The 16345-nt window shown below is 32.4% G+C and overlaps 2 protein-coding genes across 2 annotated transcripts; one reads left to right on the top strand and one right to left on the bottom strand.

Annotated features, from left to right (window-relative positions):
* Positions 1-431: 431 nt before the first annotated feature.
* LOC114393244 (DNA-directed RNA polymerase I subunit RPA12-like) lies at positions 432-3738 on the bottom strand. The gene is made up of 7 exons (XM_028354515.1): positions 3233-3738; positions 1908-2052; positions 1605-1677; positions 1454-1524; positions 774-836; positions 644-700; positions 432-558 (listed from the first exon to the last, which is right to left on the bottom strand). The coding sequence occupies exons 2-7, from the start codon at positions 1977-1979 to the stop codon at positions 484-486; spliced, it is 411 nt and encodes a 136-aa protein (XP_028210316.1). The 5' UTR covers positions 1980-2052; positions 3233-3738; the 3' UTR covers positions 432-483.
* A 3020-nt stretch (positions 3739-6758) lies between these two features.
* LOC114393687 (uncharacterized protein At2g24330-like) lies at positions 6759-14930 on the top strand. Its single transcript, XM_028355082.1, has 5 exons — positions 6759-7368; positions 8204-8348; positions 9612-9721; positions 13652-14075; positions 14188-14930. The coding sequence occupies exons 1-5, from the start codon at positions 7105-7107 to the stop codon at positions 14448-14450; spliced, it is 1206 nt and encodes a 401-aa protein (XP_028210883.1). The 5' UTR covers positions 6759-7104; the 3' UTR covers positions 14451-14930.
* Positions 14931-16345: the final 1415 nt, after the last annotated feature.

The following is a 16345-nucleotide window of genomic DNA, read 5'->3' as shown; positions in this document are numbered from 1 at the left end:
TTGTAATATGGAAGATGATATAACCAACACAGTTTTATTTCAAGCAGGCAAAACCAGAGACAACGAAGAAGGTGTATGACATAGTCAAGAAGCGATTGGCACTTCCAAAGGAATCCGCTGTTATAGGCAGTCTAAATTTTAAGCATGAGTACATCAGTAATTAAATATTAATGTATAGTGATAAATAATAAAAATAATTAGTAAAGTAAATATATTAAAAAAAATTCTGCACAAAAAAAAATCTTCTAAATATATTTTTTTATGAAAAGATTAATTGCTACATTTGATTCCAAGTTTTAAGTATTTATTACATTTCACATACATGTTTTTTTTTCCTTTATACACAATCAAATAAGAAGAAGAAAAATTAACTTTCTTTTCATTTTCTCTCCTACCAAAAAAATCATCTCAGTTTTCACTCTTTATCTTTCTTTTTCCTTCCACTTTTCTCTCCCAAACTAAGCATAACCTTAAAGTAAACCACTAATTCTCCTGAGACGGATGACCATAGCTGGTACATGTGTAGAAAGTAGTTTGCCCTTTGTCTGCTGATCTCATCTGAAATTAGAATGATTAAAATAAATAAATTTAGACTGTTAAATAAGAGCTTCAAATTGAATTGGCAAATCTACATTAAAGATACCTGTATAGTATAATAGGTAGCTTCCCCATGGCCACATTTTTCACATTTCTTGCTGACCTGTCAAAAAACAATAACATTTAAACATACAAAAATCTGCTAAAAAACTACTAAGTATTGCATGATGCATCACCTTAGAATATTCCATCACCGTATGTTCCTCAATTATTTCCATTCCAAGCTCTCTTCTAATATCCTGCCAAACACATGATAACATAAGGAACAATTGCCAATACTCAACATAAAATGAAATATGTTCATGGTTACGATGAAAAAGTCATAATACTTAAATCCAATTTGGTAGTGTGTGAATCCAAAATCAGTGCCATAAGAAAGCTTTTCTATAATATCAAAGTAATGGTATGATGAACTCAAGAGTCTCTTTCCTCCACTGAGTCCAATAACTGCAGCAGTAGCCATTATATCCTTTCGTAGCCACTATGTACGATCACCATCAATTTTGCCTATTATAACAATGATCCTAAATCGTATCCACTACTCCTTCTGATAAACCAAAGGATATAAAAAATATTAATTATTGTAATAATATAAATAATGAATTATTCAAGATTTCCTTTATAAAGAAGATTAATAATATACCTAATTTCCCTATTTACATTCAATCATTTTTTTTTGTTGTTTTGGGGATTTGGCAAAATATATCATAATATAGAAGGAAGCAAAGATGCAAGAGGGACACATTATTTTTAATTCAGGTGCGAAGAGAAGAGTAAATGAAAGAAATTAGATATCATCCAAATGAAAGAAATTAGATATCATTCAAACTACCAGTGAGAGTTAGAAAGAGCATACTATGGACTCTAAATTCATTAGAACTGCAGACTTCGTGGATACCTTGGCACGGTCAAGCTGTACCTGTGTAACTACCATTGCAGGAAGCCTATATTCAATTTGGCACATATCAGGATTCACAGCAAGAGACAAAAAGCAACGCAGATCAAACCTTGTCCTAGTGATGCACTTGTTATTAATTCTCTGGCTGCTAAATCCACAGCTTTTGCCACAAAATCAGAGCCCTATATTGATGCATAAGAAAAAGCACTAAATTTTGATATATAAAGCAGTAACTACTATTGTAAAAAATTCCAAAGAGCCTAAAAGAAGGAAAAAGAAAGAGAACACGGTATCCATATAGCAAGAGTTGAGCAATTATTATATAGTTGTAATTCTTCCCTAATTCAGGGAAACCATTTGTGTCATCAACATTAAACCACATCTAAGAAGAGCCTACAGATGCAATTTTTACCTCCCCTTTGCTTATCACGACTGATTCCTTTGCTATTTTTTTCCAAGAATTCTTGACAACCTCAGCCGACATATCATTGGAATCCCCACCCGGCTTTGCATGTTAACACTGGCTGCTCAAGGCAACCAATTCGACCTATTAAAGCCTGCAACAACACATTAATATTATCAGTCAATATGTGTGCATGATTTAGGGGAAAAAATGGGAAAATAGAGCAAGGCAAAGAATGTGTTTAGAAGAATTGAGAAATATCAGTAAAGTACTAAGCAATTTCTTTAACTATATATCAACGTTCCAACAAAAATACTTGTATACATCAAAAACCCCAGGTTTGCCGAGGTAAATGTATAAAAAGGGACAAATTTTAGCGGATGGCGAGGAGTTATTTTTCAAAAGAATGAAACAGGTACATACATTATAATTTTTTATATCAAGGGATGCAATTTAAACATTTTTTTAATTAAATACAAAATATTGACTAAAAGAATGAAACAGGGAAGCAAAAGTTTGCAGCCTCATCAAATAAAAGTGAACAATCAATACAATGGATATATTATGAAATGATAGAAGTTCTTGTTTAATGTAAAAATACATCCTCATGTGTGTAACCCTCAGCTGCACCCACCATATCAAAATCAAAATAAAAAATTCAAACAAAACTTTAAATGAATAAGAACAAATTAACAATACCCCACATTATCTTCTTAGTATATGCCACGACAACAAATTAGCAATACACCACATAATTTTTAGCATCAATAATGCAAGAAAGAGATCAATGCTCTTAACCATCAAGTCTCTCGGGAGGCTAACAATGGTTGGCAGAACACACAAAAGTAAAATGTGATTGGCTTTCTCATTTGTCTCTTTACTGATGCCATTTTCCCTAAAGAATGCTTATCCACACCAGTACTGTTTATCCACGTCCTAAGCCAAACTTAAAAGGAGGACAATGATTTAGGTGCATTAGTTACTTGAACCCATTAAAAGAAGTGAACCAATCAAAATAAAATAAAGTGTGCTTCTTTTCTACTGCTTGAGAAGCAAAATGTTAAAAATAATTGCCCAAAGAATTTCCTTTATATGTTATAAACTTAAAATAGATATTAGAGACTATTTAATTTCAAAGTTCACTCGGTCATTATAACAAAAAAAGGGACATCCAACTAAATAATAATAATAATAATAATAATAATAGCTTCTAAAATAGTCTCTATAAAAACTCACATTTTTCAGAATCTTAAAATCACTTTTTTTGAAGCTTTTGACTAACAATAGTTATAAAGACTTTAAGCACATGCAATGGAACCAAGTCAAGGGAGTACCTTTTTAATCTTCTAAGACCTTTTTTGGTTTTCTTTGTTATCACCACCTACACACACTAGGAACCTCAAAGAAAAATTTCAAAGTTCACTCGGCCATTATAACATAAAAAAGGACACCCAACTACATAATAATAATAATAATAATAATAATAATAATAATAATAATAATAATTAAATAAAATAAAAAAACACAAACTAAGAGAGAGCAAGAAAAAAACCTGCGTTTCTTCTTGTTGAACAAAAAACCTGGGCTTCTTCCTGTTGAACAATAGATTAAAATAATTAAAGAATATAAATGATATCAATACCAATCAATTGTTACAATGATTATCATCAAAATCTTGCATGTATCATTCATTAGACACCCAGCGTGGAATTTGCAGGATGCGCACTGATGCACATGAATTTTTAAGATTAAAAACTAAAACTTCATTTAGGCATTTCATCAAACACATAACTTACAACCCATATGGGGAAGATGACAAAAAAATTAGCTCGGGAAAATAAAAAAGGAACCAAAAACATAGTTGAAAAATCAGTAAAAAAAAATAAAATAACTATTATTAAGAAGCAAACATGCATAACAACAAACAAAATTAGAACCTTGCAAATAAAAACAAATAGTGATGAAACAAACATGCATAACAGCAAAAGAGGAAAAAACATGCCTGTTGGATGCTTCTTCGTCGATAGCCCGACAAAATAAAAAGGAACCAAAAACAAAATTGAAAAATCAGTAAGAAAAAATATAACACTGAGATGTTAATGCTATAAAAGGACACTCGTGAAGAAAACTGCAAAGCAGTGAAACCTGATAATCTTCTGAACTGAGAAGAAGCCATGACAGTGAGAATAAACTGCTCCATTCAAAACACCCTTTGTCTCCTTAACCCTCCCTTGTTTTCCCTTCGTTACAGAGCTTCTCCCCTGAAGCTGAAACCTCAATTGCATTTTCGTCAAAACCCCTCTCGAGGAGCTTTGTTTTGAGAGAGAGAAAGCTTCCAAGTTGTACAGAGAAAGAAAGTGAGTGAGAGAGAAAGAGAAAAGAGCCTTTTGCCATGGGAGAAAGAGAAATGGAAAAATAAAAAGAAAACTGAAAAAACTTGGGATAAAGATTGGAAAAGGAGACACCTGCAACAATACGTGGAGCAACCAAGGAAGTGGAAAATGAAAAGGTTAGAAAAGAGGACATATGGAACAAATACGTGGAGCAACCAAGAGAGTGGGAAATGAAAAGCCTAAAAGACCAAAAAACCAAGGAAATGGACCAAAAAACACATGGCAGCAAGGTGGCAGAAAACCAACCCAACTTAGAAGGGCATAAATGACCAAAAAACAAAAAACTTGGACAGGTGTCAAGCTCTCAGCAATGGGTATTTTAACAAAAAAACCAAAATTTTGGACAGCTGTCAACCTCTCAGCCATAGGTATTTCAGTATTTTCCATTTACTTCTCTTTTACTATATAGATATTGATGTTTCGTTTATTATGTTTCAATTTCGTTTTATTATTTTCAATTGTTATTGATAGTATTTTCTGTTATTTGAGTGCTTTAATTTCTTTATATAATATAACTAATATGTAATAACTATATATTCATTGTTCTTTATAAAAAATATTTAAAAAAATCAAAAGTTTGAAAGTATTGTATAAATTAATTATAATTAAACCAAAAATATTATCAAATTTTAAAAATTAAATAATATAAGCAAAAAAAATTATATTTAATAACATCATTTTCTTAAAAACTAAATATTATTTTACAATTTTTTTAAAATTAAATCAATAAAAATTAATTTTCATAAAATATAAATTTATTTTTTTTTAAAATAAATTAAAAAAGTATCTCCTTAAGAAATCGTGTTCCTCAATCCCGACTCTTCAACACAAAACTGGCGTATTTGAGAATTTAAGGGGGTGTTTGGTTTGGTTGTTTTTTGTTTTCATTTTCACTGAAAACAGAAAACGGTAATAAAAATGTGTTTGGTTGAATTTCTAAAAACATTTTGAGTGAAAATGAAAATAGGAAACAACTAGAAAATGAAACCAATATAAATTCTCGTTTTGAGTGTTTTCAGTTGAGAACAGAAAACCTCATTTCGGGTAAAATGAAATTGCGATGACAATGAATGTAATTTTAAACAAATCTAAAAATACAAAAAGACAAGAAGTGAATATATAATAAATATTCAGTATTTTTATTTCATGAAAACAAAAAAAAAAAGAAGTCAAACCAAACATGTTTTCAGAATTTTAATCTTTTGAAAATAAAAACAGGGAATGAAAATAGAAAATAAAAATGCAAACCAAACACCCCCTAAATTTTTGACTGGATTATATTGGAAATAAAGAGGAGAGAGAAGGTGCAATTTCACAAAAAAAAATCTAATTTTTCAAATATGATTTTTTTTTGAAGCTGACAGCTTTTTTGTAAGGCAAACATGATAGCTATTTACATTTTTTAATTAAAAAATAAAAAAAAAACAAAAAATGTATTTTTTAAGGTTAAAACAAAAGATATTATTAGTTAAGATACGAAGTGAAAAAAAACTAATCCTAATTAAAGAATTATTTTTTTCATAAAAACTACCATAATAATACGGCGACCATAAATTACTTTTCATGTATAAAACATATAATTAGATGACATGATGATAGTAAACATTTTGATTGTCATATTATATGTTATTTATTTACTACTGTTAAAATAGTTATTATTATATAAAATCAACATATCAACATCAACATTATAGTGTCAATATATTTAAATTTTAATTTGTTGATCAGAATCTTCAGCTCAATATTTCACACCCCCTCATAAAAAAGGAAAAGAAAATCTTGTTTTTTTTTTTCTTTAATGACAACAGAAAAAGAAAAGAAAATGTTAAGAAGAGTAAAAAACGGTTGACTGATCGTATTCATTTACTAGTGTTAGGATGTTCAGTCAACTACCTCATCGCAGCAGATGTTACTCTGTCTCTTTCAGTTTGTTGTTTAGAAGATTTAAATTTAAAATGATATTTTTTATAAGACTCAAATAATAATATTTTTTATTAATTATTTTTGGATTAAATATATCTTTCATTGAAAGAAGAGATATAATATAATGATAAATAATTAAAATAGAAATAAGTATTAATAATAAGGATAATTTAAAAAAAACTATAAATTTAAGATAAATTTATTATTATTAATTAAATTAATTATTTTTCTTATTTTTGATGAATATTGTAATTGAGTTTTATATATAAAAATGAAGGGAATACCAAACAAAAAAATTAATAAAAAATAAATTCATATCTCAAAAATGCATAAATTCAATTTTTACTGTTGTGAAGACTTTATTTTTCAATATGAGGTATGTCTATATTGATTGCGGACCTGACTCTTTTTAAAGTGTATTTTTACACCTAAATATTAACATATCTCTCAAAATTTGAAGGGACAATAAGGAAACAATTTTGATGGCAGTGAGTTTCCGTGAGCCAAATCACCATACATGTTCAAAAAAAGAGGATTAGGTTGATGGAGTGACATCAAACTTCAAAGTATTCGCATCCACGGAGCGTGAAGTCCAACGTGCTTGACACTACGTGGAGAGAGAGAGAGAGTGTGTTCTCAAAAACCAAAACAAAACCCCAAAATTTTTGAAATAACCCTCTCTCACGCTTCTTCTTCTTCTCCCCACTCTCACTCCACTTCGTAACTCACCACCAACCTACGCACCGAGATCTAAACCGCCGAACATTCTCGAACCCTCCCAGATCGAACAAGTTCGTGTTCATTCCTCTCTCTCTCTCTCTCTCTCTCTTTTCCTTTCATACCATTTCTCAATTCTCACTTTCTTTCTTAGAAAGAAAGGGGTGAGAGTGATGGGGGATGAAAAAGGTGAGAAGAAAGAAAAAACTAGTCCCAGTGCCAGTGGAGGGAACGATAGCAAGAAGAACGAGAAGAAGAAGAAAGGGTTTATTTCGCGAATTTGGAACGCGATTTTCAGGTCGAACCGCGACGACTTTGAGAAGAGGCTTGAGTATATTACAAAAGAGGAAAACATGGCTCTGACTAGATTGAGCAACAGATCTCGCTCTTGGAGGCGAACCTCTCGCCAACTAATTCTATTCTCTGTTTTATTTGAGGTAACTACATCGATTTTATCTTTTTTTATTTTATTTTTTATTCTTCTATTGAAAGTGAGTTGTTTTGCTTTTCACTCCTCACTTGCCGCTGCGGATGGATGTAAGGTTTTAAATTGCGGTCGCAGTCGCGGAGTCTCTGAAAATCTTGACATTGTGAAAAATTGTGAATGCGATGTGGTTTTGGAGAATTAAAAAATCCCGATGTTGTGGAAAATTTTGGCTGCAAGTGTGGTCTCTTAAAAGACTGGTGAATTTGAGAAATTGTGGTTTTTAAAGACTGGAGAATTTTAGAACCTTAGATATTTGAAGGAATTAAGCAGAGGCGGACAATTTTATGTATTTGGTTTTTTGAAAGATTATTGTCTTGGGTTTAGTCCCCTGAGGATTTTAAGGGTTGTTGCCTTGTTGGTGTTTTAGATTTGTTTTATATTTTGGATCTTGGGAGGACTCGGTTTTTGAAAGGATTGGTTTTTTGGAGGATTTGGGTTAAAAAAAGTTATTTGTGTTTGGGAATGAATGGTTGGTTTTTCTTTCTTTGCCATTCTAGGAATGATGTTTTAAAAGTTAGTTTAGGAGAACTGATTTTGTTTGGACGGGAAAGTATAACCACTTTTTGAATGTAAATGTAGATGTGGTTTCAATTTTTCAGTAGGGTCTTTGAAAAAAATGAAAATAAATCTTTTGAGGAGTGTGCAGTAATGTTTCCCTTTTATTGAGTGACAATGGAGGGTTTACTTGAATTTTAAATTTCTTCTCTGACAAATTAATATATTCTTATTGATTATTGAGGGTGTTTTTATAAATGGATTTTGCTTAAAATGGTTTCAACTTTCAGGTCATTGCTGTAGGTTATGCTATTATGACAACAAGATCAATGGATATGAATTGGAAAATGAGGGCAATCCGAGTTTTGCCAATGTTTCTTTTGCCTGCCTTGTCTTCAGCTACATATACTGCATTTGTCAGCTTCACCAGGATGTGTAAGTTTCCAAACTCAAAAGGTTTACAATCAACATGAAAGACAATTTATTTATTTTATTTCGTTTTGTAAATTAGAGCATCATATATTTATCTGTTCTACTGAATTTGCATCTGACTTCTAGGCCAAGAGAAACTTTATGTCTTCTGATTTTTATTCTCAAATTCAAGCTTGTCAACTGTTCTAGTCCTCCCATTTTTGAAGTTGTTTACGAGTTCTGATTCCATCACTTAACAACTTAGTGGGAGTGGAAAAGTTTATATTTTAGCATTCAAATAAAACTCCTTCACACAGTCACATATATCCTGACCAATGACTTCCCAGTATTCCCAATGACTATTAGTTCAAACTTGAACATGTGGAAGATGTATTTGCCCGATTCATTATTTCTTGGTACCCTGCAATATTTGGGAGTACATGAAGCTTTGTGGGACGACAAGAAAGACTTGTCAAATTGGGATGCTTTTGGTTCTTCACACCAAATCCTTTATAGCCTGTTGTAAACAGACTTTAAAATATCATCCCATTTGGCACTGAGAGAAGAAAACAGAAAGAATTCAAGCTGAATCTATTTTTCGAAGAATTTCCCGAGCATATAAGGTAATATCAAGCCGAATTGTTCATGGGATGTTATATATGCTGTCAACATGTGTGGAATTAAGGTGTCAACCTTAATACAATATATTATGGTTTGCATATTTGTTTGTCTTCCAGAACCGCACGTCTTCAAAACCAACATCCCACCATCATTATAAGTGTCTTGAACCTTCGGTAGAATCCAATCCCAGCACTTGAAAAGCTCCCGAAATCCATTTGAACTTGATTTCATCGTAGGCTTTTTCAAGAGGGCCCTTACTTGGATGTCATTTCCTCATGAGTTTAATGTATGCGTGCTCGATAATGGTGAGCGAAGTACCATCTCTGACTCTAAGAATCTTGTAACAGTTATCCGTGCCAGTTGACCGGAGGACTAAGGACTAGGAGAGCCAACAACCAGAGGATGAGTGTTTCCGATGCCAGTTGGAGGAGAGGGCCAACAACCGGAGGACGAGAGAGCCAAAAATGCTTGATTTTTAACATTACATTCATCAAAAGGTCCTAGAGATCTTGTACAAAAACAACATTTATTAGAAGTTTGGTATCTTTAGTCATAAGTGGTGAAAGCTATCATGCACAACCCAGTGATAAGCTAGTATTTAGATTTGATATGCCAAGTGCAAAAATGATATTATTTAATTTTAAATATAAAATTGTGGTTTTATAGGTGATCGCAAGGACCAGAAAATTCTTGAAAGTCTTAGAGCTGAAAGGAAGGCAAAAATTGATGAGCTCAAAGAGAAGACAAATTATTACATTACTCAACAACTCATTCAGGTCAGTGACAGATCTAGAAATGTTTGGTAGTGGGGGCAATATTGATGCATAAATTTATAGCATTAAAAATATAAAACAACATTGTTAAAGTATAGATCATAGTTGTCAATAGCGGCCGTTGCGACCGCTATAGCGGCGGAGCGGCACCCATCCGCGACAGACATGTGTGTAGTGGCGCGGTTTCGTGTTGCGGCTGGAGCAGCCGCTATCGCGGCAGAGCAGCGTGGGTTGCGGAGCAGTATTTTGTGCCACTACTTTGAAGCGCTGGTGGTTCTGAGTGGGTTTAGTGGTTCTGTTCTGTGTTGCTTCTTCTGCTTTGTTCTTCCCAGAGAGGGAGGGAGGGAGGGAGGGAGGGAGAGAGAGAGGGCTTTGTGTTGCTTCTTCTACTCTGTTCTGTGTTGCTAAGAAACCCTCGATCTCAAATATCACTTGACGAAGTTGCACCCGCGCGCTCCACCAACTATTTATCTCCACATCTCCCAAAATTGTCCTGCCTTAACAATTATCTAGTATCTACCATGTGTATACAGTAGATTCACGTCGTTTTAATATACCATTAGGGGGATTCAACAAAAAAAACATATATACCACTAGGGTTGGCTTATGTAGAGGCAAACAATATTAATATATAATAATAATGTTAATAATTAAATAATATAGAAATAGTATTAAATAAATATAATAATATCATAATTTTATAATATTAAAAACTTATATATATATATATTTTTGTTTTTGAACATATATATATATATTATTAATTATTTATATATTTATATTTTTGTTTTAAAGTTTAACATATCTAGTTAAATTGTAGCCGAACAATATTAATATATAAATGATATTAAATAAATATAATAATATCATAATTATATAATATTAAAAACTTATATATATATATTTATATTTTTGTTTTTGAACATATATATATATATTATTAATTATTTAACATATATAAAAAAAACATTAGAATAGCGGTCATCCCGCTATCCGCTATCCCGCTATCCCACTTTTGGGGTCCACCGCTCCGCTACGCCGGTGTTGACAACTATGGTATAGATATACATCACAATTCAGGTTAGTGACATGATGTTTGGTAGTGGGGGGCAATATTGATACATAAATTTATAGCATTAAAAATATAACACAACTTGTTAAAGTATAAATATATATCATAATTGTTCTTTACGAGTTTTTATATTATGAAAATATTGGGTGATTTTCACACCTTCAAAAATCCCTCTATGTATGAGTAACTAAACAATTATTCAACATTCATCTCTTGTACGATTTCTCGTCTGATTCTTGATGATATTACTAATTATCGACTTTTGTGGGAAAGAGAGAAAATAGGAATAAGATATTTGAAGTTCTTTTCTTGGTCTCAAATATAAGAAAATTTCAACTAATTAACTTTATCTTATTTAATGTTATTATCTCTAAAATATCTTTCATTTAATTGAGGTGTTAGTTTCAACAACTCTTTTTTAATTGAGTCCTGATTTCAATTTCTAATGAAGCATAAGTTGGAAAAATACTTTTAATTGAAATTAATACAATTATATGTGGATAACTAATTTAGAGAAAGGACCAGAATTTTTTTTTGAAAGGAGGGCAAAAATTGATACATAGATTTACAGCATTAAAAATATAACACAACATTATGAAAATATTGGATGATTTTCACATTTTCAAGAATCCCTCTCTATATAAGTCACTAAACAATTATTCAACCACTGACTTTGGTTGAAAAAAAAAATAGGAATAGACATAAGAAGAAAAATACTTTTTTTTTTCTTGGTCTCAAATATAAGAAAATTTCAACTAATTAACTTTATCTTATTTAATGTTATTATCTCTAAAATATCCTTCATTTAATTGAGGTGTTAGTTTCAACGACTCTTAATTCCTTATACCAATTTCTAATGAAGCATAAATTGGAGAAAAATTTACTTTTTAATTGAAACTAATACAATTAAATGTTGATAACCAAATTAGAGCTGAAAGTCTTAGAGCTGAAAGGAAGGCAAAAATTGATGAGCTCAATGAGAAGACAAATTATTACATTACTCAACAACTCATTCAGGTCAGTGACATCAGATCTAGAAATATTTGGTAGTTGGGACAATATTGATACATAAATTTATAGCATTAAAATTATAACATAACATTCTTAAAGTATAAATATACATCACAATTGTTCTCCACGAGTTTTTTATATTATGAAAATATTGGATGATTTTCACGTTTTCAAAAATCCCTCTCTATATAAGCAACTAAACAATTATACCATTCACCTCTCCTCTCCTATGATTCCTCATCTTATTCTTGATGGTATTCACAACAGAAAATGTTAGATGCAGTTAAAAAAGTTATATTCAATTTAAAGTCACTCATTATTGACTTATTTAATGTTTATTATCTCTAAAATATCTTTCATTTGAGGTGTTAGCTTCAACGAATCTTTATTAATTCCTGATACCAATTTCTAATGAAGCATAAGTTGGACAAAAATTTACTTTTTAATTGAAACTAATACTAAACTAACTTTCTTAGTTCGAGTGAATCATTTCTTATTTTTTATATGTAAGATCTAATATACACTATATAAAGAAACTTGAGAGATTAGTGGGGGCATTTCCCCCCAGTGTTAAACCTGCATCCGTCCCTGACTCAGGTAATTGTTTAAAGCAAGTATTGTTATAGGACTTTCAATATCTCCTTGTTCCTTCTCATTTAGAGCAGATGAAATATACTTGGGTTGTATTGAACTATTGATCAATTCATGCTTCTTAATGACAAAACCTTAAGGTATTGTCTAGTGCATTGTATAAAGTAGATCTTTATTGTAAGAAAATTCCATTTTTACTAGGTGTTTGCACCTAAGTAGTCAAATCTAGCCAAACATTTTGATTCCTTACAATCACTCTTCCAACACTTGATATCACCTAATAAGAAAAAAACCGGCCTCCTTCCTTGCTCTAGTGTAAGCCCCACTGCCAATGCCACTACCACTTACACAACTAATTATCAGATACAACATATCGATAGGAGCCTTCAAGAAATAAGGAACCTGAAGGGCTTTTTATAATCCAAACTTAATAAAAATCCTAATCAATCAAACAAAAACTCGCAAAATGAAATCTTATAAAGACAAGATAAATACCTCAATTGCAAAAGTAGAAAGACAGTTATTCCAAAAAGTAACACATAATTAATAAATATTTTATATCACCCTCTTTCAATAGTTGCCTATTTTTCTTTCTTTCTGGTTTGCTGTTGAATCTGACTTTTTGCTTTGCCTATTTTTCCACTAGCCCATTTTTCTTTCTCTTTCATGTATCTTCATTCTTCATTTGGGTTAATAGAAGTTTCTTGGTTCCTTCGGTATATTTTCATCCTATAGTTAACTAGTGTCTTTTTATTGCTAATAATATGTAGCATCATGCTATCTTGCTGCTTATGCAACTGGGTAACAGGGATGGTATAAGAGCCTAGCCTATTTTTACTATCAGGTCATGTCCCCATTGATTTGACTTAAGATGTAGGAACATGGTCAAAATACTCTAGGCAATCCTCTTCCCTTGAGCTAGCTTTTGGGTTGAGTTAGGTCAGTCAATTTTCAATAACTTGTACTAAATTTCAAGTTATGTTGGAAACTTTTGCACATTAAACATTCACTTCGGATTTTCTTCAAGCTGTCACCAAATGTGATTGCATCCATTAAGTTAATTGTTATTAAGACTTTTGCCTTGGAGAAGATAACAAATCACACAAACAATTCTATCACTTGAATCCTAGTTTCTTTATTTTATTACGACCAAGTATATTCCTTTGCTTTGAAGTGCATTATAAAAGTCAACTTGATATATTTATTTGCAAAATACTTTAATATTATTGTGTATTATACTTAGCTCTTGTGATCCACAGAGATATGATACAGATCCTGCAGCAAAGGCAGCAGCTGCAACTGTTTTAGCATCCAAGTTGGGTGCAGATTCGGGTTTGAAAGTGTATGTGGGGGATGAATCTTCTGGTGTTTCAACAGGGAAGACCAAGGATGTTGAAGTCGTTCAGTCTAGTGGGCTTCGAAATCGCAAACAAGTGACCTCTAGATCCACTAGTCCAGGGACAACTACACCAAATTATTCTGATCAACAATTAGTTGGTTCTGGGAAAATTGATCAAACCCAAACTCATGAGCATAATCAGCTTGTAGTTGTTGAACATCACAATCCTCAAAGTTCAACAATGAACGATGGAGGATGGATTGCTCGAATTGCAGCATTGCTTGTGGGTGAGGATCCAACACAGTCTTATGCACTTATATGCGGTAACTGCCACATGCATAATGGTAAGTTGGCTGCATTTGATGTTCTAGGCTTATGTTCATACACAAAGTAATAGCTACTTATCATTTCTGAATACAGTTTAAATTGTGTTTTTGTCTACTTGTTTCCTTTCAGGTCTTGCTCGGAAGGAGGATTTCCCATTTATTACTTATTACTGCCCACACTGTCACGCCCTGAACAAACCAAAGCAATCGGATGAGCGTATATCTGGTTTAAATTCCCATAACACTCAGTCTCCTAAAACAGATGACGGTGAAGAAGTTAAAAATGCTAGTGATTCTGCAGTCCGGAGTGTAATAAGAAGTGATAATCCCGTAAATACTAGCCCTGAGATTGAGGAAGTATCTGAACCGGCTATTTCAGAGGAGAAAAGCTAGTTAAAAGACAAGCCTGATTTGGGGATGGACTGTTTAGATGACATGTCTAGGCCCCTGTTTCAGGTCACAGACCAACTATAAGGAAACCAACTACAGACCAACTATAAGGAAACCAACTTTGTAGTTGGTTTCCTTATTGCTGTTGTAACAGGAAGAGTTTTGATAACTTTGAGACTTGTGATTTATAAATTATAACACATAAATTACATGGCTTGCTTATGAATTAAAGCAATTTTGGGATTTCCATATAATTTTTCTTTCTTTTTTTGTCCGGATAGTCTTATTTCAAAAATGAGATTGTGTAAAGGGTTTAAACTTTGAATGTTGTTGCAACTTGCAAAGGTTGTGTTTAGATCTGATCAATGTAAAATTTGTTGAAACTATATACATATCATTCATGATGGACAATGGCATCTTGTGATGCATGTAACATGATTCCCCCCGATGGATATTGGATTGTTGTTATTTAATTGTTGTGTAGCAAGTGCTCCCGTGACTTAAGTCGAAGGTGGGGTGTGTGTTTTGGCTGGTGAACAATTGCAAGTATGCTTTGGATGATTTCAAGGTCATATTTTCTATTATAAGTTTAGTGATAGATTAGCGTGTTTGGATCTGCATAAAAAAACACTTTTTTTGTCCAAGTTTATGTTCAAATTAACGCAGAAGAAAGGAATACTTGTTTCAAGGGTGACATGCATCAGGGCACTTTGACACTCATACAAACATGTTGGTTTCAAACTTATATAGTGAAAACATACATGATACATTTCTCACCAAATCACTTTGTGTTGAAAGCAAGTATGTTAAATCTAGTGGGACAAAATTGAAGCAAAACTCTAGTAATTTCACCTATCAAAATGAAAACCGAAGGTAATTTTTTTTTACAGGATTCACAAGACTATAGAAACTAGGATATGGCATTACTTCTGCTATCTTTTTTGCTGAGACAAGAAGGACTAGGCCCCAAACAAAAACGAAAATTACAAGGATAAACTCCCTCCAGCCTTAGCTTGAAGGGGTGCTGAGTAACAAACTCATGAACACAAAAGAAAATGATTCCACCATGGAGAGACAAGCCATTCTTTGCCATGCAATCTGCTGCTTAGTTCCCTTCCCTAAAAATATGGGAAATGCCAATGTCTTCCTCTTCCTTCATCAATCTGTGATTGATGAGGATCAAATGAGCACAATTGTTGGTCGAAGAGACACCTTTTCACACCATTTGGATTGCATTCTCTTAATCGAACTCAACCATAACCTTGGTGAGGCCTTTAGGGAGCACCAATTTGATACCAAAAATAACGGATTTTCTTCTTGGACCGGTAGAATTTCTTCTACACCTAACAATTAAAGTGAATTGGCGAAATTGCCCTTCACTTAAAATTGAAAACCACCATCCCCTCCCTACACCCATCCCCTCCCCTCCCTCTCATGTTTCCCTTCTCCTAATCCCTTCGTTTGCACTGCGAGTCTCCTCTCCTTCATCCCTCCGTTCATCTTCACCATCATTGTTGGTGGTGTTTTGTTATGAAGTAGCCAAGGTGGATTCATCAATCAAATAACACTAAAACAGAAAAGTTGCAAACAGACATAGGGGAGACAAGCACTAACCAGAGGCCCAAAAGGGAAATCAACAAACCTCATCACCTCAAGGATTTCGTATAACTATCTATGAAGAAGAATGATGAACTGACAAAAGATTAGTGGTCACCAAGATTAGTTGTTTGCCAAGAATTTCCCTTTCTATTAGGAATTATTCCCTTGGTTCCCTGTATTTGAATTCCACTAAGGCAAGTAATGCCAAATTTCGTTAGAAATATGTTAGAGCAATGCTTATATAAGAATGAATGTTGTATTCTAATGGAAAAGCATAAATAAAACTCTTTTTTCTCACC

This window comes from Glycine soja, chromosome 17 (assembly GCF_004193775.1).
Source record: "Glycine soja cultivar W05 chromosome 17, ASM419377v2, whole genome shotgun sequence".
NCBI classification, from domain to species: Eukaryota; Viridiplantae; Streptophyta; class Magnoliopsida; order Fabales; family Fabaceae; genus Glycine; species Glycine soja.
Note: the sequence above shows the minus strand (reverse complement) of the source record. Positions and strands in the feature narration are given on the sequence as shown.